Source organism: Lissotriton helveticus, chromosome 2_1, assembly GCF_964261635.1.
Source record: "Lissotriton helveticus chromosome 2_1, aLisHel1.1, whole genome shotgun sequence".
NCBI classification, from domain to species: Eukaryota; Metazoa; Chordata; class Amphibia; order Caudata; family Salamandridae; genus Lissotriton; species Lissotriton helveticus.
The window spans coordinates 1,849,070,055-1,849,094,182 of record NC_136059.1 but is presented as its reverse complement, the minus strand read 5'-3'; the positions used below and the strand labels follow the sequence as shown (position 1 = coordinate 1,849,094,182).

The following is a 24,128-nucleotide window of genomic DNA, read 5'->3' as shown; positions in this document are numbered from 1 at the left end:
TGCAGAGTGGTAGAGAAAGGCGGTGGGCCACCGAAGACCCCTCAGCAATCCCACAGTGTGGAACTAACTGAAGGTAACAGGAGGGGTAGTTGGCCCAGAAAGACGTCTTTGGGGGATAGCAACTTCTCCTGTTACCTCCAGTAAGGCCACACAGCAGGATTGCTGAGAGGTCTTTGGAGGTGACACCCAGTTTCTCCACTACTCTGCAACCGTGTCTTCTGGCACTCTAATGGCTAGGGGTGAAGTCCCCTTGGCTCCAGAGGGTCCTTGGGGGCCAACTACTCCTCCTGTAACCTCCTCTAAAGCCCGCACAGCACCCCCTCCTATAATTATGATATGCCCCTTGGACGTGGCCCACCCAGGGGTTATTTAAAAGCAAGCGCAGGAGCCCGGGCTTGGTTTTTTTGCCGCAAATTTGCTAACATAGCAATTATGCAGCAACGTTTTTTCCCCAAAATGCTTTTATGCCGTGGCGGGATCCCAGGGGGACCCCAAGACCATGGCTTGGGGGTCCGCGTATTCCTACCCTGCCCACTTTTATTTTCACTATTTTTTCTTTGGACTCAGTGAAGCCGAGTCCCAAGATGGGCTTCAACACTTGCTGGTTGAAGTGTTGGCAGTCAATCTGAGCTGTGTATTTCCCTGCACAAGCTTGTCTTTTTACGTAAAATATCTGCGGCCAGAGATATCACTATAATTTATTCTTAAATTTCACAACAACTGCTGAACGGATTTGCACCAAATAACAAAAAGGACAATCTGTGTAACACCACCTACCTTTCTGCCAAATTTGGGGTAATTCCATTCAGTGGTTCGGGCTGTAGTTGACTAGACGTGTTGATAGGTTCCTATAGGAATTAAAATTGCAAACGCACCCTTTTTTCAACCCCATTTTTCTCAACCCCCGCTTACGAATCAACCCACGACTTTCCATGTGCAACAAGAATCACCAGAGCACGTTTTTGGGCAAAATTTCGCACAGTACTTTAATCAATCCACGTTGGAGGTGGGTGTCCTCTGCACGCTGGCAGTAGTGACCTCGTCGCCAGTGTAAGGATCTCGCATCGGGGGTCAGGTCACATACAATGCAACCCACTGGTAATATAATGATATGAGGCACACACACAATATACTGGGTATTGTTGAGTGACCACGAGTGATCACCCAGCCTTAATTTATACCTTAAGGCCATGCCCGGCCCTCCTGCTGCATGTTTGTTACAATGTATGGTAGAGGTCGAGCGGCACTCCACATGTAATTAGCACATGCCAGTCACATGCATAAAATCCGTCGGTAACGTGGCTTCACTTTGCACATTTTTCTTCCCTCAGCCCAGGCTGAGGCTCAATCAGGTTGCGTCGACATGAAGTGGTATGTTACTGCCCCGAAAAGAAATGGAGAAGGAAAACATACCGAGTTTCACAATCTGACACAAAATTAAACGTATCAGTCAATCTAAATTTTCGTTTTTAATTTCTGAGCCGTTTTCCTCCTTAACTTGTTTTTCTTCCCTAATGATGCGTACCCTACTGCCCGCATAATTGAACAAACCAGCATGTGAAATTATTATGAAGAATGCTACTGTTCTCTAAAAACGTTGTTACATATTGATTCCACTCAATTACCATGGCAATGACAATGTACTATTCCTTTGAATATTCCGCGGGGATAAAATGACAGTCCAAAAAGTCGGTTGCAAATTACATATTTTTTTTGTTGTAATCATTAGATTTAATGAAAAATGTTGCCTGCGTCGTGCCGCTCAAAGGGTGAAATGGATTGCCACGGTTAACATGGCAGAAACGTAGTCAATTATTAAAAATCCATCAAGGACAGTAAACGTTATTTATTAATCACGCTTTAAGCAGTGGAGAGGCGAGCGGCTAGCTGGTTGTTGGCTGCGATAACAGTCTGTGGTATAAATGTGAGCGCACGCGGGGCACATTGGTATTGGCTTTATTCTTTCAAGATGGAGTTTCCAATCCTGCTAGGACTCCTTGGCGCCTGCGTAGTTGGTTCAGCCTGCATTTCAGAAAGCAGGTACGGTACACTAGAATTCTTCATATCGATTCTAATTCACACTAGATGAAAAATCTTCTAATTTGTCCCCTTTACTCCAAAGAACAAACATTGCTCCTATCTGCCAGGTATAGGAGGCTTTTTTTGTAAACATGTCTGCTGCAGCTGTGCTCCAGATTATCTCAATTTTCCTTGCCCATGAATTATTAAAAGGCAACGAAAATATACACCCGTGACACCTCTCTCCATGTGGCTGTTACAGAATTACAAAAGTTTGTTCCTGAAATTGGCATTCGAGGAAATCAAGCAGCAGTGAGCTCTGATATATTTAGTTCCCAAAACAAAGTTTTCCTGCAAAATCAAGTAGTGATAATGCCTTTTCGACTTGGGATTGTGAGATAATACTCATTAGAAATATGATGCATGCCTGACAGTGTGTCTTTAGAAGTGTTTCGGTGTCACTGTACATACATGACCACAGACCTGATTAAAACTTCCAATTTTTGAAGCCAAAATGGCTTTATTTTAGCTGTCTCCGACCTAAAATTGCTTCTGCGTTCATGCAAGTCAATGAGAATACATTCCCCGATTTTATTTTCAAAATCTCCCACTTTCCCCTTTTAAAATGTCGCCTTCTATGCGGTGCCAAACAATGGTTATTTGAGAAAGTATGTCGGTGTGTGCTCTTTTCCCTTTTGTGTGGAAATCCTCGTGATGACATAATGCAGCACCCTCCTCATTTGTACGAAAGTAAGTCCTCCACAATAGATAACTTTACCAGACAGAAATTGTTTAGAGACGTAGATTGAGGCCTGCTCAATTAATTTTCTGATAGGTTCTTAAAGTAAGGTCAAATTGGGATATGAATGTGCCACATCAATCAATCAACCAATCACTGCATTTCTAAAGCGCGCTATATAACGGTTAGGGTCTCAAGGCGCTGGTGGGGCTGCTACTGATCGAAGAGCCAGGTCTTGAGAAGTTTCCTGAAGGCCAGCAGGTCCTGAGTCTGTCGTAGGCTGGTAGGGAGAGCGTTCCAGGTCTTGGCGGCGAGGTAGGAGAAGGATCTGCCGCCGGCAGTGGCTTTCCGGATACAAGGAACTGTGGCGAGGGCGAGGTTGGCTGCGCGGAGGTTTCGGGTGGCGGTGTAGAAGCTGAGTCGGTTGTTGAGGTATGTGGGTCCGGTGTTGTGTAGTGCTTTGTGTGCGTCGATGAGTTTGAAGGTGATCCTCTTGTTGACGGGGAGCCAGTGCAGGCCTCTCAGGTGGGGTGTGATGTGGCTGCGTCGGGGGACGTCGAGGATCAGTCGTGCTGATGCGTTCTGGATTTGTTGTAGTCGTCTCAGGAGCTTTATTGTTGTGCCTGAGTAGAGGGCGTTCCCGTAGTCGAGCCTGCTGGTGATGAGGGCCTGGGTGATGGTTTTTCCCGTGTCGGGGGGGATCCATTTGAAGATCCTGCGGAGCATTCGGAGGGTGTTGAAGCAGGACACGGAGATGGCGTTGACTTGCCTGGTCATGGAGAGGGTGGAGTCGAGGATCCCCCCCAGGTTGCGTGCGTGGTCTGTGGGTTCCGGGGCTGTGCCTAGCGATGTGGGCCACCAGGAGTCGTCACAGGCTGATGGGATGGGTCCATGGATGAGGACCTCTGTCTTTTCTGAATTCAGCTTCAGTCTGCTTCCTTCATCCAGTCGGCTATGGCCTTCATTCCTCTGTGGAGGTTGGCTTTGGCTGTGTGGGGGTCTTCGGTGAGGGATATGATCAGCTGGGTGTCGTCGGCGTAGGAGATGATGTTGAGGTTATGTTGTTGTGCGACATGGGCGAGCGGTGCTATGTAGATATTGAACAGTGTTGGGATGAGGGAGGATCCCTGTGGGACGCCGCAGATGATCTCGGTGTTTTTTGAGCGTAAGGGTGGGAGGCGGATGCTCTGGGTTCTGCCGGAGAGGAACGATGTGATCCAGGCCAGGGCCTTCTCTTGAATTCCGGCGTCATGGAGGCGTGCTGATAGAGTTCGGTGGCAGACTGTGTCAAAGGCTGCTGATCGGTCCAGGAGGATGAGGGCGGCTGTTTCTCCTTTGTCCATCAGGATCCTGATGTCGTCAGTGGCGGCGATGAGGGCAGTCTCAGTGCTGTAGTTGCTGCGGAATCCGGATTGGGAAGGGTCCAGGATGTTGTTGTCTTCGAGGTAGCGGGTTAGCTGTTTGTTGACAATCTTCTCTGTCACTTTTGCCGGGAACGGGAGCAGGGAGATGGGCCGGAAGTTCTTGAGGTCCTTAGGGTCCGCCTTGGGCTTCTTCAGCAGGGCGTTGATCTCGGCGTGCTTCCAGCTTTCCGGGAAGGTTGCTGTCTCAAAGGAACTGTTGATTGTTTTCCGGAGGTGTGGTGCGATGGTTGTGCTGGCTTTGTTGAAGATGTGGTGAGGGCAGGGGTCGGAAGGGGATCCGGAGTGGATGGAGTTCATGGTTTTGATGGTGTCTTCGTCGCTGACGTGGGACCAGGTGGTCAGGCGGCTGGTGCGGGTGGTGATCGCAGGGGAGGCAGACTTGGTGGTGGGTGCGGGGGTGTCGGAGTTGAAGCTGTCGTGGATGTCGGCGATCTTGCGATGAAAGAAGGTGGCCAGGGAGTCTCATAGGTCTTGTGATGGTGGGATGTCGTTGGTGTTGGAGCTGGGGTTGGAGAGTTCTTTCACGATGCTGAAGAGCTCTTTGGTGTTGTGTGCGTTGTTGTCCAGGCGGTCTTTGAAGGCGGTCCTCTTGGCGGTCCTGATGAGTTGGTGGTGTCTGCGGGTGGCGCTTTTGTGAGCTGTGTGGCTGTCTGGTGTTCGGACGTGGAGCCATTTATTCTCCAGCTTCCGACAGGTGCGCTTGGAGATCCGGAGGTTTTCGGTGAACCAGGCGGCTTTCTTGTTGGTGTGTTTGGTTGTGGAGGTCTTGAGCGGGGCGAAGGTGTCGGCGCAGTCGTTGATCCACTGTTTGAGGTTGGTCGCGGCGGTGTCTGGGTCGTTGGGGTCGGCGGGTGGTCTCAGGGAGAGCGTGGTAGTCAGTTGGTCATTGGTGACCTTGTCCCAGCAACGGCATGGTAGCTGTTGGGTGCGGTGGTGTTTGGTGGGCTTCCTGAAGGTGAAGTGGACGCATCTGTGGTCGGTCCAGTGGGGTTCGGTGGTGTGGTTGAAGGAGATGTTGAGGCTTGTGGAGAAGATAGGGTCCAGCGTGTGTCCAGCGGCGTGGGTGAGTGTCGTCACAAGCTGTTCGACAACCTCGCAACCCTCGGACTCAATCAGGGTGGTGGAGTTGGCGTCGTTGTTGTTCTCGAGGTGGAAGTTGAGGTCCCCAAGGAGGATGTAGTCCGTGGAGGCGAGGGCGTGGATGCTGACGAGGTCGGCGATGGTTTCGCAGAACTGTGGTCGCGGTCCGGGTGGTCTGTAGACGAGTGTTCCTCTGAGGGTGGTGTTGGGGTCGGTGTGGATCTGGAAGTGCATGTGCTCGACAGTGGTGAGGGTGTCGTCGGTGTTGGTCGGGACTCTGAGGGTGTCCTTGTGGATAATGGCGATTCCCTCTCCAACACCGTTGGTGCGGTCTTTGCAGGAGATCTTGTAGCCCTGTGGGATGGCTATGGCGATGTCTGGTGCTGAGGTCGCGTTCAGCCAGGTCTCCGTCAGGAAGGCGACGTCGGGATCGGTGGAGTCTAGGAGGTCCCAGAGTTCGATGGCATGCTTGCGAGCGGAGCGGGTGTTGAGGAGGATGCAGCGGAGGTGGTTGGATTCACTGGCTGGTGGTTTGGTGGGCTGGATGCTGGTGAATCTGCAGTTCCGGCAGGCAAAGGGTCCTTGGGTGCGCTTCGGGGTGGCCCGGTGGCAGGGGTGGTCTCGTCCGGTGTTGAGTGCGTGGAGGGTGCTGGAGTCGTAGTGCAGTCTGGTGTTCCGGGGGACGCGGGGTCCAGGGATTCTGGCACTGGGCGCGGTCCAGGCGTGGACGGGCACAGACGGGCTTGCCTTTGGCGTGCCTTCGGTGCGCCAGCGGCGTGGCCGCTGCGCGGCCTCCATAAGAGGGGCTGTGGGAGGGCTGAGCAGCTGGGAGGCGGGAGCAGGGTGGCGAATGGGACGGCAGGGGGCAGGGCCGCAGGGACGCAACGGCGGGAAAAGGCACGGAGGGAGAGGGGGGGAGAAACGGGGGAAGAGGGTACAGAGAGGAAAAAAACGGCGGAAAACACAAGGGGGTGAGAACCAGGCAAAAGTGGGAGATGGGGCACATGGAGCAACGAGGGAAGGGGCACAAGGGCCTAGGGTCAGCAGCAAGGCGACAGCGTCACGGCGTGGCAGGAGGACCGTGTAGCAGCTGGGGGGGCGACCTACCTGCAGGCACGGTCAGAGGTCGCTCCCTTCACCGCTGCGCGGCCTCCATAAGAGGGGCTGTGGGAGGGCGGAGCAGCTGGGAGGCGGGAGCGGGGTGGCGAATGGGACGGTGAGGGGTGGGGCCACAGGGACGCAGCGGTAGGAAAAGGCAGGGAGGGAGAGGGGGGAGAAACAGGGGAAAGGGGGTACAGAGAGGGAAAAATGGCAGAAAAAACAAGGGGGTGAAACAAGGCAAAAAGTGGGAGAAGGGGCACAGGGAGCTAACGAGGGATGGGGCGCAAGGGCACAAGGGTCAGCAGCAGCAAAGAGAGGAAAAAAACGGCAGAAAACAGAGAAGAAAAAAACGCCGGAAAAAACAAGAGGGTGAGAACCAGGCAAAAGTTGGAGATGGGGCACAGGGAGCAACGAGGGAAGGGGCACAAGGGCACAGGGTCAGCAGCAAGGCGACAGCGTCACGGCGTGGCAGGAGGACAGTGTAGCAGCTGGGGCGGCGACCTACCTGCAGGCAGGGTCAGAGGTCGCTCCCTTCACCGCTGCGCGGCCTCCATAAGAAGGGCTGTGGGAGGGCGGAGCAGCTGGGAGGCGGGAGCGGGGTGGCGAATGGGACGGCGAGGGGCGGGGCCACAGGGACGCAGCGGCAGGAAAAGGCAGGGAGGGAGAGGGGGAGAAATAGGGGAAGGGGGGTACAGCGAGGGAAAAATGGCAGAAAAAACAAGGGGGTGAAGCCAGGCAAAAAGTGGGAGAAGGGGCACAGGGAGCTAACGAGGGATGGGGCGCAAGGGTACAAGGGTCAGCAGCAGCAAAGAGAGGAAAAAAACGGCAGAAAACAGAGAAGAAAAAAACGGCGGAAAAAACAAGAGGGTGAGAACCAGGCAAAAGTGGAAGATGGGGCACAGGGAGCAACGAGGGAACCGGCACAAGGGCACAGGGTCAGCAGCAAGGTGGCAGCGTCACGGCATGGCAGGAGGACCGTGTAGCGGCTGGGGGGGCGACCTACCTGCAGGCAGGGTCAGAGGTCGCTCTTGTGGTAATGGAGGAGTTCTGATAGCAATGCCTCATTCGACCGCATCACATTGATTTTCAGTAGAGTGAGCTATTTGTTTATTTATAAAACATCATTTTCTATGCTGCATAGAGTAGTAACATTCTTAAGTGAAAATTGTTTTTCTTAATTTAGACACCCTCTAAAATTACATCTATCCAACCTTGAGTTCTGAGGTCAAACTAGCAGGAGTAGAGTGAATCAGTGATTAATTTGTAACAACATATATAAGAGCAAGTGCCCTATATGTTTCTTAGGAGACTGCTACCCACTTTCATCCCTGGCACCATCTGCTCTGCATAGAGAACGTCAAAGCTAGATTACAGTGAGCAAGCCGAGCCAGCAAGACAGGGTTTCTCCTCACTCCCCCAGAAGGTTTTTCCCTAAGCAATTTTTACATGTCAAAAGCTCTGTGATTCTTTTTCACGCGTTCCCACAAACTCATAATGAAAGTAGACAAATATTTGGCCATCACTGCACGCTCCGCAGAAAGGCCACGGATTGGATGTGCAGGTGGAACCTTTATGGCTCAGAGACTGGCACTATGAGAAAGCCTCACAGCCTTCAGACTATAAATTCAAGAATTCAAGGAAAAAACCTGGATTGGCACAGCCAGTAAGGTGTGGACCTGGGATACTTAGCAGGGTTGTGGGCAATGCAGGCAGATGCCTGCATTGGCTGTTCTTCCTGATAACTCCTGCCTGCACAAGCAGAGTGTAAGTTTATAACTTTTGATAGCTTACACCTCGGGAAAGTTTAGTGTGGACCCTTGGTAGGTGCTAGACATTCCACGTATTGTGACTGCAAAAAACGGTCACAACGCATTGGTGGATTCCCTTGTGAACATCTAAGGGGAGCAGTGCAATTTGTCGCTCTGCTTTCTCTTGCAGTTTCCAAGTTATCGCAATGTTTACATTGTGATTTGTAATGACTTTAGTGAATTGCAGTGCTCTGATGAGAAGCCCACATTCAGTTCCAACTGTATATTTGCAAAGTAAGCCGTCTGTGCATCACGCACAACATTTCGAAGTGGCACTGCCAGTCGCAAATGTGTTTGCGAATCAAAATATAAACATTGTGATTCATTGTGAATCACAAGAATGAAGAGAAGACAAAGAGATGTTGCTTCTTAGCTTGCGATTTGCAGAGAGGCTTTCTTTCTCTTGCCTTCCTTGTCTTCACAAAGCATTGGAAGTTTACTGACTGCCCTTGTCAGTGAGTAAACATTTGCTATGTGGAAACTGCATAAGACGGCTTTCACTGTGCGAGTGACACGTGGGCATTGGGTAGAGCAGACCACGGGCCTTATTCATAAAGGTAAACTTACACTTTTGGTGCAAGTTTACAATGTATTTGTTGTTATACACAAACTACGAGTGCTGTTTTACGTATAGTATATTTACGACTGCAGAGAACTGGTGCAAAGATACACGTAAAACTACACCTGTAGTTTGTGAATAGCCAAAAATAGTAAACTTACGCCAAAGTATGAGTTTACCTTTGGGAATAAGGCCCAGTGTGTCCATGGATCACTGCACTTGATCCCCTTGGTGATCCTTACACAAGATACCACATTTTAGGTCTGGCTTGACAGCAATGATGTCTCATACCTATAGTTGGTTAAACAAAACCATTTACAATAGGGTCCAAGGGATATACCTATAGTTACCAATAATTTCACATGCACATAGAGTGGGCTTCACCCCAAAGGATTAAGATCTCTCACGCGCCTCTACTTGCTGTTTGGGTGTATCCTTCCACCTTGCTTTGCAATTCCTGAGTGACTAATGTACAGCTAAATAGTACACTCAATGATGTCACATTCAGTTCTTTATGAGGATTGCAGTAGCAGTATGCTAATGCGTGCAACCACAAGCATGTACAAATGTGCCCTTCTCCACGCCTGTGTTTGCTCGTGATACAACATTAAAGCTAGATGTACTGGCTTTGTCAGCTATTATTTTATTTTGCAGCGTTTTTCCCTTTATAGTCCACATATGGAGGTCTCCATCCCTGCAATACCCATCATCATTGAGCAAGGTGTGGATAGTCTCAGCAGAGAGGCTGCTGATTAAATGGACACAGGTCTGACCTAGGCCTTCGTTACCAGTTGTGTGATAATCCTGATTTGGACTCAAATGAGAGTTACTAAACAAATCAGGATTAGGACTTGCAAAAAGGCCAGCACGTCCTGGATCTTTCCTAGAAATTGTCTGCCAGTGAAAAGCAGGCAGAATGGATCCAGTGAAAAATGCCTAAAATGAGAGAAAAATCTGCAAACAAGTGGTGCACCAACGTTGATTTCTGTGCTTATTCTAAATTGAAGGGGGTAGAAATTCGAAAAGGGGTGGCAATAATGCATCAATAATGACCAAGCCAAGAAGGCAGGGCAATTCCAGGTGCAATATCACATCAGCTTAACACAGGCCTGGCCATTAGCCTCTTTGTTTTTTCACCTGAGCAGACATAAAGTAGGTTGGCTGAGGTGTCATTTGGGAATGTTTACAGGAAAGTTCTCCAAACATCAACATATCATTTTAAGGAGGCATTTAAATTAACTTCACAGAGGAGGTTGGTGAGGATCTATGCCTATTTTTAAATCTATAACTTCCAGGTGGAAAACTACACTTTAATGACACCTCTTTCTTCTACAAATAAACTGTACATTTAACTTCCTCATGAGCAGCCCCCTATATCTTGATTGTTAGACCTGGCATCATTGGCGTGGGTTTCCCCTGTATTTTTGCCTCTACCTCCTGTGTTTTTGCTGTAAGTTGGACTCCGTTTTGCTGGTCTAGATGTGTTGGGAACTTGCCACTGCTGTTCAATGCCAAAGTGCAAGTGCTCCTTTTGTAAATTATTGTTATGGATAGGTGTTTCCATGATTGGCTGATTTGATTTACTTGTCAGTCCCTAGTATAATGCACTGTGTGTGCCCGCAGCCTGTAAATAAAATGCTGCTAGTGGGTTTGCAGCACTGATTGTGCCACCCACAGAAGCAGCCTGTAAATATAACTCTGGCCTGTCATTGCAGAGGCTGTGTGCAGTCTGGTACTACATGTCGACCCGGCAAGTGCACCCACTTACCAGGCCCTAACCTTCCCTTTTTTTACATGTCAGTCACCCCTAAGGTAGGCTCAAGGTACCCCTGGGGGGCAGGGGGCAGTGCATGTGAAAGGTAGAACATGCCCTGGTGTGTGTGGCATGTCCTGATAGGGAATTACTGCCAATTTCGTTTTTCACTATTGCAAGGCTACCTGTTCCCATATGACAGAATGGAGAGTTTGTTTGTAACATCTTATAAACATTACTGGCCCAAGGAACCTGGTAGAAAAAGTTTAGTATGCCTGAACTCAGAATGTTAAAATGCATCTTTTAGTGAGGGTGATTTTTACAATCTGTGTTTAAAAATACCACTTTTAGAAAGTAGATATTTTCTTTCTTAGCCATCCAGTGTTATGTTATGTTATGTTATGTTATTTTTATTTATTCAGCGCACAGCTACTCGGAAGTGTCCCAGCGCTAACAGCAAAAAGAGGCAGGAGAAGCTCAGATACCAAATTAAAACAGAAAAGCTTTTAGGGCTTTCCTGAACAGAAAAGGGTCAGAAGTGGCTCTCAGGGCCAAGGGCAGCTCATTCCAGGCCAGACAAGCCTTGCAGTGTGCCTCTGCTAGGTTTGCATATTGCATGTCTGGCTTTTGGATGACAGGGGCTGGGAAGGAGCAGTGGCAACAGAGAGCCTGATGAGTCACGGAAGGGTTGAATAGACCTGGGATGTTTTTAAAGTAGGGGGAGGAGATTTCCTTTCACCTGAATGGGCTTGGTCTGCCAAGGACACTGAGGTCTCCACCTCCTGCCAGAAAGCTGCACCAGAGAGGACAGAACTGGTTTGGACTGAGCACAGGGCTTCTCTGCTACTGGAGAACAAAGGATTTTATGATATAACTATTGGGGCCCAGACCCCAGAACTTTAGCTCTTTTCAGGGAATCTAGAGGAACCTTTCTAAGGAAAAAAGCAGGAGAATCTGAGGGGAAATACTGCCCCTGTGCTGTTTGCTGTCTGGAGTTGGCCTGCAGTGGCTACTTACTGCTTTGCTGTTTGCTGTGCCTCCTGCTTGAAGAAGATCTCTAGGGCTTGAAACTGAGCTTACCTCCTATTCTGTAATCTCAGGGACACAAAGACTTCACCATCAGCTCCCCTGAACTACCTTGCTGGGAGTTCTGACTTGCAAAGAGGTGACTGCTGTTGTTTTGGACCTCTAGAGACTGTTTTCCGCTGGGAGCTGGAAAATCAATGCAACACCGAGAAGCGTGACGCATCCGTACCTGTTTCCGACGCTTTGCTGAAGACACCATCGCAGCGCCTGCTGTGGCTCGAGAAATCACTGCTCGCTGCATCTAGTGCAACAAGTCAAGTCAAGTCAGAATTTATATAGCGCACTACATACCCGTAGGGTCTCAAGGCGCTTGAGGAAGGGGGGGGTGGGGGAGGTTTACTTATCGAATATCCATGTTTTAAGTTATTTTCTGAAGGCTAGGTGGTTTTGAGTAAGACGGAGGTGGATGGGAAGGGAATTCCAGGTCTTGGCCGCTAAGTAGGAGAAGGATCTTCCTCCCATGGTGGTTTTGCGGATGCGTGGAACAGCGGCGAGGGCTAGGTTGGACGAACGCAGTTGGCGGGTGGGGGTGTAAAAGGAAAGGTGCGTGTTGAGACAATCAGGTCCAAGTTCGTATAGGGATTTGTGTGCGTGGGTGAGGAGACGGAACGTTATTCTCTTGTTGACGGGGAGCCAGTGAAGGTCTTTCAGGTGAGCAGAAATGTGGTCTGTGCGGGGGATGTCTAGTATGAGTCTGGCTGAAGCATTTTGGATGCGTTGGAGTTTTTTCTGTAGTTTCGCGGTGGAACCGGCGTAAAGGGTGTTTCCGTAGTCCAGACGGCTTGTAACCAGTGCGTGGGTGACCGTTTTTCTTGTTTCGGTGGGGATCTGGCAAAATGTTTTTTTGAGCATGCGTAGAATGTTGAAGCATGAAGAAGAGACGGCGTTGACTTGTCTGGTCATCGAGAGTGAGGAGTCCAGGATGATGCCTAAGTTCCGTGCGTGGTCCGTCGGTATGGGGGCTTTTCCTAGGGCCGTTGGCCACCAAGAGTCGTCCCAGGCGGAAGGGGATGAGCCTAGGATGAGGACTTCCGTTTTGTCCGAGTTCAGTTTTAGATGGCTGTGTTTCATCCACTCGGCTACTTCTTTCATCCCTTCGTGTAGGTTGTTTTTGGCGATGGTTGGGTCTTTGGTGAGTGAAAGGATCAGCTGAGTGTCATCAGCGTAGGAGATGATGTTGAGGTTGTGTTGACGTGCGATGGTTGCGAGGGGGCTCATGTAGACGTTGAAGAGGGTGGGGCTGAGTGATGATCCTTGCGGGACGCCGCAGATGACTTCGGTGGCCTCTGACTTAAAAGGGGGGAGGCGGACTCTCTGAGTTCTTCCAGCGAGGAATGAAATGATCCAGTCCAATGCTTTTCCTTGAATTCCGATGTTTCTGAGGCGTTGTATAAGGGTGCTATGGCAGACTGTGTCGAAGGCCGCGGAGAGGTCAAGGAGGATAAGGGCGACTGTGTCTCCGTTGTCCAGTAGTGTTCGAATGTCGTCTGTTGCTGCGATGAGGGCGGTCTCGGTGCTGTGCTTGGCTCGGAAGCCAGACTGTGAGGAGTCGAGTGATTTGTTAGTTTCGAGGAAGGTGGCGAGCTGATTGTTAATGGCTTTCTCAATGACTTTGGCAGGGAATGGGAGGAGCGAGATGGGGCGGTAGTTTTTGAGTTCGTTGGGGTCAGCTGTGGGTTTCTTCAGAAGGGCGCTGAGTTCGGCGTGTTTCCAGCTATCTGGGAATGTGGTGGAGTTTAGGGAGTAGTTGATGACATCTCCGCAACGATCTCCGAGGTCTGAGATCACCGCACCGATTCCGACGCAAGCCCTGCTGTGCGGCTGCAAGTATCCCCGCATCGTCCTGGATTGTCGCATCACAGCGAGGCGCCAGTCTGTCACATCGTTGGGGGAATGCAGTAAGAAGCCGATGCATCCCCTTCCCACGAAGTAAGAAACCAACGCATTACTCCTCTCCAGTAAGGAACCGACGCATCACCTCGCCTGCGCTGCTGTAAGGAAGAGAAGCATCAGGTCCCTTGGGGAAAAGAACCGACGCATTACCTTCCCTGAGTGTAAGAAACTCACAAATCACCTTCCCTGTGGACCGTTTTGTTTGTTTTCATGACACATCCCAGGTACTTTGTGAAAAAGTGTTGCATCTGCAATTTACTTTGAAACAAACTATTTCCACCATCAGAAAGTCATATTTTTATTACTGTATTGTGGATTTTTGTCATTTATTCTTGTTTTGGTTTAGATAAAGATTACTTATTTTTCTAAACTGATGTGGTGTCCATTCGTAGTGTTTTCACTGTATTACTGTATGTGTTCAGAAATGCTTTACACACTGCCTCTGAGATAAGCCTGTCTGCTCGTGCCAGGCTACCAAGCGGTTGAGCAGGGGTTATTTTAGAAGTGTGTCCCCCTTACCCCGACTAAAGGCAAGGGTCCCTATTTGGACAAAGGTACCTGCCTCTGCTAACTAGAGACCACCATTTTAAACACTGATCATATAGATCATATGAGTAGAGTGATAGGATTATTGGGAGCTATGCACAACACGTTCTTTCTCAGATTCTTCCACCTTTTTCAGCCACATTTCTCAAATATTTAAATAAAAAAGATAGTAGGTGTTGTGTACCCTTGCTGCACCACCCTCAAACATGCCTGCTTCCGGTAATAATTTTTAGGATGAGCCTACCAGACAGCACAACTTGTTTAGTTGCAAAAGACCTTTTGCGGGCTTACCAAGGGCCTTATTATGATGTTGGTTGGAAAGAAATCCGACCGACTCCTTGTCGGAATCGGTTCCGACCAACTCGTAAACCGCAAGTCCGACCGGACGGTTACAATGCTTCCTAACACCATTCAGAAAGTTTCCCATTGACTTCAATGGGAGTCAGTGTTCCGAACAACAACACAGGCTTCCATTGATAAAAGGGGTGGTTGCAGAAAACCTTGCACCCTATCGCAGGCACCCCATGGTGCCTGCCACACTGTGCATGGTTTTAAAGGGGGGGTCCCGTGGGTACCCCCACGGGTCCCAACCGGAGGCCTCAGGGTGAAGGGGGCCTGCTTCGGGCCCCTAAAGTCAGTTTTTGACAGCCATTCTGTGTCGTGCAGACTGATTCGGAAAGGCTATCCCAATCCGACATCGGAATACGTCAGTCGGAAATGCGGTCCGTAGAGCTGTACGATTCAGCTCCAACCGACTCGGAGCCTCCGAATGCCTCTTGGAATCAATTTGAATCCACTGAGCGGTTACCTTGCCATTGTAATCGCTAAGTCGGAAATTATTCCGAGTCGGTCGGAAGCATAGGTTTCGACACGGTTTAGGAGATTTCAACTGCCATTCAGAGCCTTTCTGACCGACATTGTAATGAGGCCCCTAGAACGCACAGGGGCTTCCAGTTCCACCTATTGCTTACCATTCGTGGGATTTATTGCCACTCTCATTTGTTTGCTTCTTATTCGATGACTTTCCTTTTCCATCTTATGTGTGTCCCTCCCCTGGAGCATAGCATCTTTACCATCTCTCTGATTGTCTTGCTTCTATCCTTCCACTGTTCACTTTTAGGGAACTACTTTTTTCTTTCTGCTTAAGTACTTCCTGAAAGTGGAAGTGTTTTCTATCTCCTTCCCTCATGTGGTTCTCCCCCACCAAATGCTCAGTCCCACGCTCTATGCTTCTGCCTCCCCTGTGTTGTGAGCTCTTTTGTGAGTTTCTCACACTACAAACCTCCTTCCCACTGCTCTTCATGTTGCGTCCTCGCTCATTTGCCTCCTTCCTTGTGTTGTTTTCCCTTGAGTGCTGATTTTCGACCACTCCTGCTCCATCTGTTGCTCCCCACAGCAGCTCCTCCACTAATCCCCATGTCCACATTTTTTACATAGTTTTTTTTGTAGAGGACCAGGTAGCAAATTTCTGCCGGCCCCTCTGCTTTACAAGAAGCAAATTCACACTGATTTAAAAAATATGTATATATACCAATCCATCTTGAATTAGTCTATAAATTAAAAAAATGGCACCCAGGTCATTTGGTAGGAGCGATGCAAAATATCGAACTCACGCACCTGTAAAAATGATACGCCTGCTGCAGTCACATCTTTCCGCCTTTTTCTAGTACTTTTGGCCATGCTGTACAGCATCGCCAAAAGGCATCGGTAAAAAACAATGGGTCCCCGTCCCAATCACGAGACCTAGTTGCTTTACCAATGGCGTTTAAAAAATGGAATATGTGATATCTTGCAATGTGAGATTGTGCTTTATGAACCGAATGAAAACAGCAGCTTAGTGATGCCATCTAGTGTTGCCACTAAATTACTAGAAATGGCCCAATAAATGGCTTTATTCAATGTTTAGAGAACGAACCCTTGAGCAGACAAAATCATATCTTGCATGGGATACTGACGCTCCTTGCTTGCACCATTCCTGCCTGCCTCAGTATCCCACCTTCCTTAGCAGGCCTCATTTCCAAAAAAGAGAAACAACTGACATCCTGTCACCTATCACAACTTCCTTTGGGCCTCTCCATCTCTATAAATGGCAATGCTTTCCAATAAGAGGGTGGAGAGAAGGGGGCAGACTAGTCGCATTTCTGGCAGAACCTCTGCTACCATGGCATTTTTTTTCCTCCTTGAGCCCGTTGGAATCCAGCCGGAATTACCGGCCAGTTTCACTTCCAACCGCCTAATTGTAATTAGGTGGTCGGAATTGAAACCGACAATCTCGGTCGGAAAGTCTCCATCCTAAGGTCGGAGGCTTTCCGACTGAGATCGTAATAGGCCCCTTAGTATTGTTTGGGTAGGAAGGGCCTGTAGAACTTTAAAGAGAGTGTAATATTTAGTGGTTGGGGATGAGTTAGAGTTTATTGTTAGAATATCGTTTAAGGATATCTAGCATGTGTGGCTAAGCCAAGAGATTGTTACCAATTGGGAGGACTTTTTCATAAACGTGTGCTTCAGGAGAGGCCCGTCTTGCCAGGAAGGGCATGTGAGAACCACAATGCTGCATCTGCACTGTGGGGCATGTTCAGACTTCTTCAACACAATGTAGACTAGTGGGTAAATGGACTGTCTTCAGTACACACATCGAGAAGAGGTCGGTTTGAGCCAGAACCTACTTTTATTTAATGCTTTTTGCATTAAAATTGCTTATTAAGAGCTCAGTGATGCATGAAAGGGCAACCCTTACAAAATAATGGGGTGACCAATACTAGTCCATGGACCTAGGTAATGCTCGGTATAGAAAACAATGGTCCTAGACTAATTTCCTTAGGAAGGTATCCATTAAGTCAAAATCTATGAACATGGTACTCATAGAACTCAAGTTACATCATATGTGTACCCTAGCAACTATTAGGGTACACGTATGATGTAGCATGAAAGGGCAACGGCACAACGCAAAATGATGGGGCCCCCTGCAGAATGTGAAGGGGGCCCCTTAGTCTCTCAGACGTTCATTGGCCTTTGGATAAATGAGAGCCCTCTGAAGATTTGGGGGCCCCTAAAGAGCTTGTGCCTCCTGCACCGCAGATGTCTGTTTTTTACACCCCTATGGAAATCTACTGTCGAAAGACCCATCATTTTAAATAGGCAATTTAAATGCAATCAGCAATGAAAGCAAGCTGCTGCCCCTGTTGTGTATTGTACCGGTACAGGACCGATTAAAGCCTTGTTTAACAAAGGGGTCAAATAACTGCACTAAAACAGTGTGTCCCTGTTGTATAGTGTATTCTAATCTCCCTATCTGTCATCTATCTTCTCATGCTTGCCTGTATTTAGAATGTTATAGATGTCATAGAATACTTACTAGAGATGAGCCTTCACTTGGTGATGGAAGGCTGAGCATCCAGGAGGACAGCTCCTGGTGGGGCTAACTTAATTACTTATTCAACCATTTAACTACCATCTTGGTTCACCTGTACCATCTGTAACTTCAGCTACAATAAATAACAACTTGGAACTACACCCTGACTCCATGAAGATTATTACATTATTACAGTCCCCATGTAACGTAACTGGTGCTATGTAAAGCGCTCTGATAACTGATTCGGTTCGGTTCTAGTTCGCGCTATATAAAACTCAGAGAAAAAAAAAACACAAAAAAAAAACATTGCACAGTTGTTCATTTAGTACCGGACTATGCCACACAAATTGCCAGTCCATGTTGCGAGGGCAAATGATAGCACTTCCCTGTTGGAACATTTAACACATGGTAGTAACAACACAACTACTAGTCATCACACTCCTACAAGTGTGACAGTTCGGGCTATTTCAGTCCCCTGAAGCTATAAGAATGGCTTAATAATTAACTGTTGTTGTGGTCATCTCTAAATTAGCCCGACGCCGCCACCTTGTTGCAGAATGTCATATGTGTTGTTGTTGACAGTTAAGTGCTGGTGCCAAGCACCAGAAGCCATCTGCTCAAATGAAGCACTTTACCTGCACTTTATTCTGTCTGATTAGGCTTAAATGGCTTGGTTGCTTTGTTGGACTGACAATCTCTGGAAGGATTAGATGAGCAGAAGCATTGTTTCAGAGGGCACATTTTCTAAATATGAAATGTTAAAAGATATTTCTACAGTACTTTATAGTCATGAGTGTGGCCTCGCAGTGTTTTGAGGGTTGGATACCTTCAGACCCTGGTCTTTAAGATTCCTTCACAGACAGGAGCCCACTTTCTGTTTGAGTAGGATCACCAGTAGTATTGGCCCAATTAATATTTCATGTATATGTCTGTATTTAAGCGAGTGAAAGCTTTTTGAGGTGTGTCGTTGCCGATCTTGCCAATTTTAATATTTGGTAGCTGAAGGCTGGTATGTGCTTGAGGTACGCGCTTGAGGTCATTTAGATTATGGTGTTCAGCCTTTATCCGCATTATCTCTTTAAATCCGTCTTACTGTGTGTTGTTAGCTGAGTGTTGTTTACTGTGTTATGTCTCCTCTTGTATGTTTATGATGTAATGCGAAAGCCTGAGTGATGTTGCGAGCATTGTCAGGTACAAATATATAGTACCTCTGACCTGAGTTAGATGTGTGTACATGTTTCTAACTATTGTCTTCTGGTGGAAGTTTTAAGCCTTGTTATACTGTGGTTGGTATTGTTGTAGGCTCAGTGGGGCTCAGGTATATGGAATATCTGATCTGTGTTGAGCATGTGTTCTTAGTGTTCTGTCTAGTTGTGTTCTGTGTTATGTTGGATGTTATCTCTTACCTAATGAAACAGATTGTTGCATAACTTGTATATTTGTATTTGCCCAACTTTGCACTTCAAGTGCAGCCCGGGAAGTGTGCAAATGTGTGTGTGTTGCTCATTATTAAGAAAGCTGTTGTGACCTTGATCACACCCTTCTATATTTATTGGAAAAAATAGCAGGCTGTGAGAGTGCGCTATTTAGAATAGAGCTTAATTGCAATCTGACTATGTCTGGCCTCTTAATTTACAGAAGACCCCCAGGGCCTTCCGGGAATTTCCGTGAGGACCTGGTGAACAAAATCGGACCAATTGCTAGTAAAGTAGCCAACTTTACTATCTTGGGAGATCTTAATCTCCATCTCGAGCTGGAAGGAAAGGCTGAGATTTCTAACTTCTTGGCGGACTTAGAAGCTTTTCAGTTGCCGCAACTGGTCTTGGAGGGCACACATGTGGCCGGGCACCTACTTGATCCCATCTTTTCAAACCTAGAATGCTTAAAAACTCTTCCCCCGGTTCCACTGACTTAGACTGACCACTCAGTTATTCCATTCTCTCTGCGGTGGCAGGGCAGAGCGGAAGTGGTTCATCCGGTGTAGTCGTGGCCAAACGGCCCTGGCATAAGCTTGACCAGGAGTCGCTTACCACTCGGTTGGCAGATCATAGACCTCAGCTTCCTGCTGATATCGAAGAGGCACAAGAGTGCTTTCAAGACTGGCTGGTAGCTGGCCTGGATAGTTGCATTCCTGCTAAACGGGGAGGTAAGAGACATGGGCCATCTAATCCTTTTTTCACAAATCTACTAACGCAGGCAAAGAAGGGGTGCAAGCAGTTGGAACGTGCCTGGCGTCGCTCCTATGAGCCTTCTGCTAAAGTAGTATATCGAGAGGCAGTTAAAGATTACCACAAGCTCATCCGCAAAACGCGGGCAGAGTTTGTGGCCAATAAAATCCTGACCAGCTCTAACCCAACCAAGACCATCTTCTTGTTGCTTAAAAACATGAAGAGCGCAGGTATGCCTAACATCTCCCCCGTGGCTTCAAATCATCACTGTGAGGTTTTAGCACTCCACTTTGTGAAGAAAGTGGAGTTGATCTATCAGGGCCTCTCTATAGGGAATCCCCCTAGTGAGGACGTTGTGCTGGCAGGGTTAGATACTAGGCTGAATAAGGGCCTGACATTTTTTCTATTGTTGTCGCCCCAGAAGTTTGAGATTTTAAGTGCAAAAATCAAGTCGGGCTCGCCAGCGGATCCAATGGCGGCGACTTATTTTCACCAGCTTCAATCATATATTGCCCCAGTCGCCCTTGAACTGGCTAATCTGTCACTGAAATCAGCATCTGTTCCTAGGGCGTGGAAGCATACAAAAATCATTCCACTATTAAAGAAGCCTTCACTTGATCTGGACGATCCTGGTAACTTTCGCCCCATATCCCAACTTCCTTTTATGGCGAAGGTGGTGGAGGCACATGTAAATTCCATCCTGTCTAGGATATATAGACAAGCACAACATCTTTGACCCTTCCCAGCATGGGTTTCGCCTCCGCCACAGCACTGAATCCGCCCTTCTCGCTGTTACGGAGACTATTCGAAGTCGGTTGGATGAAGGCGACTCCGCGGCCTTGGTCCTGTTGGATCTAAGCGCCGCTTTCGACACGGTGTCCCATGCGATCCTTCTCCAATGTCTCTGGACAATTGGAGTCAGAGATGAGGCTCTGGATTGGAATCCATCCTTCCTGGCCGGGCGATCGTTCCAAGTATCTGTGCCACCTTTCCATTTGCAGGTTCATGCCCTGTGTAGAGGGGTACCTCAAGGCTCTATCCTGAGCCCACTCTTATTCAATCTGTATGTGGGACCCTTAGCAGAGGTGGCCAGAGGCAGGGGGCTGTCCCTGGTGTCGCATGCAGACGACACTCAGCTGGTGATTGCTTTTTCCAAAAAAAGTCACGCCAATCTGGAGACCTTCAAAGAAGATCTGGCTATTATCTCGGACTGGATGAAGGCTAATTGCCTCCAACTAAATGCCAGCAAGTTTGAGATTCTTCTCTATGGGAAGGACCAGGAGCTCTGGTCTGAGCAGTGGTGGCCCGAACATCTGAAACCTGCCCCGTTACCGAAGGAGTCGGTAAAGAACCTGGGCGTTTGGTTCGACTCCGGATTAACATTTGAGAAGCAGACAAGAGCTGTTGCTGCTGTTTGTTTTGGGCTCCTGAGAGGACTGAGGCCTTTGCTTGGTCTCTTTCCGCCTAGAGTACGTCAACATGCAAGCCTCCATTCTTGCGAGGCTTGACTACGGCAATGTTTTATATCTAGGTGCTAATAAGACAAGTATCAAACGCCTGCAGAGGGTCCAAAACGCGGAAGCACGCATGCTAGTGGCACTCCCAAGATCTCAATCAGTTGCACAAGTGCTTTTGAAACTGCATTGACTGCCAATCGAAGCCCGTATTCAGTTTCAAGTACTGCGCGCAAAATCTTGAGACATCAAGCCCCCATTGGGCTATCAGGCCTGCTGAAGCCCTACTTGCCCAGGCGTGTTTTGCGCTCCGCACACCACGGTTTGGTTTGTGTCCCTCGAGTAAGGAAAGCAATTGCTGGGGGTCGCTCGTTTGGCTTCATGGCGGCCAAACTTTGGAATTCCCTCCGAGTTAGCATTCGAGCCATCCCCAATCTTCTGACATTTTGGAAATCGCTAAAAACATGGTTGTTCCCCACTCTTTAATACTCTTTAATGTGCTGTACCTGTAAGTCTCATACAGCCTGATTCATGTAGCTAAATTGCACTCGCAAAGGGCCAGATTCTGAGAATCTGGCCCTTTGCGAGTGCGATTTTTGCATTTGGTATTCATCATCCCAAATGCAAAAATCGCTATTCAAGAATTCGCATATTTGCGAGGAATTGGATTTAAGGAATCTCTAATAGAGATTCCTTAAATGCAATTCAACATCCAAATAGAAATAGCGAAATCGCTATATTTGGTCTCAATTTACCACCAGGTCTGACTTGGTGGTAAATTGCGTTAATTGTGTAAAAAGCACTTTAGTGCATTTTTTTCTTTTGCATGTTACACACACACATGTCCTTTGGACATGTGTGTGCGCAACACCTGTTCAAATGTGCATTTTAGGGGTGCTACAGGGTGTCCTTTGGACACCCCTGGCACCCTTAAAATCGCTATCTGATTTGCGAATAGCAAATTGCTACTCGCAAATAAGGGATACTCCCCATTCATTCCTATGGGCCTTTTGGCCCATAGGAATGAATGGGGAGTTATTTCTTTTTTTGCGAGTAGCAAATTGCTACTCGCAAATAGAGAACATGTAGGAATCGCTATTTATTTAGCAATTCCTACATGAATGCCATTTTGCGTGTCCTCAATAGCGAGTCGCTATGATTCGCTATTAGGGCCACGCAAAACGGCACGTACATGAATCAGGCTGTTTGTTTCTCTCTGCCGGTTTCTGGTTGTGCTGGGATGCCTCGTCGCTGAGGCAGCCATGGACATTACAAACCCTGTATAAATAAATAAAAATCGCTTTTTTAGGGGGGGGGGGGTCTGGGAGTTGAGTGCTGCTGTGAACGTGTTGATACACACCTGTACGTGCGTCGTATCTGCAGTGTGTTAGATGTGTGCTAGGGATCCTGTCTAATGTTTCAGGTTAGTTGCAGGGTAGAAGTGTATGGATGCTCCCTCTCCTTCTGGGCAGAACTCATACCAGACCGGCAACTCTCCCACTACGTGGCTGTTGTATTTCCTTTCGTGAAATTATTATTTCCAAAATAGCCTTTCTTTGCTTTTCGCAATATTCTATTTAAAACCAGATTATACACTAGCTGGTCGGGCTTTCGGGAGGGCTGAAATATAAATGTTAGTTCTGACAGTGCTGCTGGACGGTTAAGTAGCAGGAATGCAAGAGAAGGATAACCTAATGGTACACAATACATGTATACATGTTCAAACAGGCCCTGGTCCCTGATGTTGACATTTTCGCTATCCTGCAGTTCTTTGGAACAGATTGCATGGGCGAAAATGAGCTTTTATCCTTAATTTGTCAGGACTGACTTCTTTCACGCGTGAAGGCGCTTGTGAGAAATGGATTCCTCTCTTTCATCCCCTTCAAGAATGAAATATGGTACTCCCGGCTCACCTGCTTGCAATGACAGTAGAATTGCTGGAGATGTATACGATGAAACAGTAACATATGATAGACCTTGCTTATTTCTACTATTTGCCAGTAGATGGCGCCAGGAGATCTTGAAAAGCATAGAATTGTTTCTATTTCATGCTCACACCCCAACTGCTTGAAGTATGTTATTTCGCATTTTCCCGATTCTGTTTTGCTGTACTTTGAAATGTGGATTTTCTGTACGGACAAATCTTTTTTTGAAATTAATGGAGATGTTTCTATTTCTTTTATCCCAATGCCCATGTAAAGTTGTAAATATGACGTCTCTGATACCAGTATTGACAGACGAGCAATTGGAGCCGCAGAGGTACGCGATCATAAAAGAAATATCACAAAACTGTCACAGTCATCATAGTTTGGTTACCATATTTCTGTGCATGTTTTCGTGGAAGCATGTTTTGCTGTGTCTCAATAATTGCAGTCATTGATCCAGTAGTTGTGCTTTTTGTGCTAGAAAAGACAAAAAAACACACAAGTAAAAGAACCAAAAAGTATGGCTTTTGTAAACTGGAACCACACTGGTCATGAAACATACGCATACACAACAGAACATAGACAAAGTATAACACATTTAAGACAACCCATTTTTATCTAAATCCAACAAGCAACCAAGCACCAATAAACACTCACCAATAACCATGATGCCATCAATGCACAAAGTTCAACATGAATGCATAACTCCGTGCATCAGAGCAGTGAATGATGTGGAGTGGAGGCACATATGATATATATCGGGGGAACTAGCGAAGCCTACGGCGCTGCACACCTGGGGCTGTATTAGATACAGCGCCCCGGGAAGCAGCAAGCATCTGTGCCCATTTTCTGTACCCCTGACAGTATGTAGTATTCAGCCACGGCCCGTGCAGGTAAGAGGAGTGGGGCCGGGTGGGGGTGGATTTCGGCAGACGACCATGAGGGAAAATTAAATAAATAATTAATGTTCCCTCATCGTCGCCTGGTAGTATTACAGACTGGCTGCCAGGGCCGGACTGGGAACCAAAACCGGCCCTGGCAAAGTGCTCGGCCGGCCCCCCACCCCACTTTGGGGGGTTAGGGGTGCCGCCGAGCGCTTTGCTAGGGCCGGTTTTCGGCCGATTTTGTTGCAGGGCCGATGCTGCAAAAACGGCCCTGTAACAAAATCGGCCCCCAGGGGCTCAAAACCGGCCCCCACCCTAGCGGCCCACCGGGGGATTG

General features: G+C 48.0%; 1 protein-coding gene across 1 annotated transcript in view; it reads left to right on the top strand.

Annotated features, from left to right (window-relative positions):
• Window positions 1-1,907: 1,907 nt before the first annotated feature.
• Window positions 1,908-24,128, top strand: part of LOC144818904 (UPF0462 protein C4orf33 homolog) — a 125,398-nt gene continuing 103,177 nt past the window's right edge. The window contains exons 1-2 of the mRNA XM_078676766.1: window positions 1,908-2,040; window positions 23,184-23,241. Of these exons, the coding sequence (XP_078532892.1) occupies window positions 1,970-2,040; window positions 23,184-23,241 (129 nt within the window). The 5' untranslated portion in view covers window positions 1,908-1,969. The remainder of the gene's footprint in view (window positions 2,041-23,183; window positions 23,242-24,128) is intronic.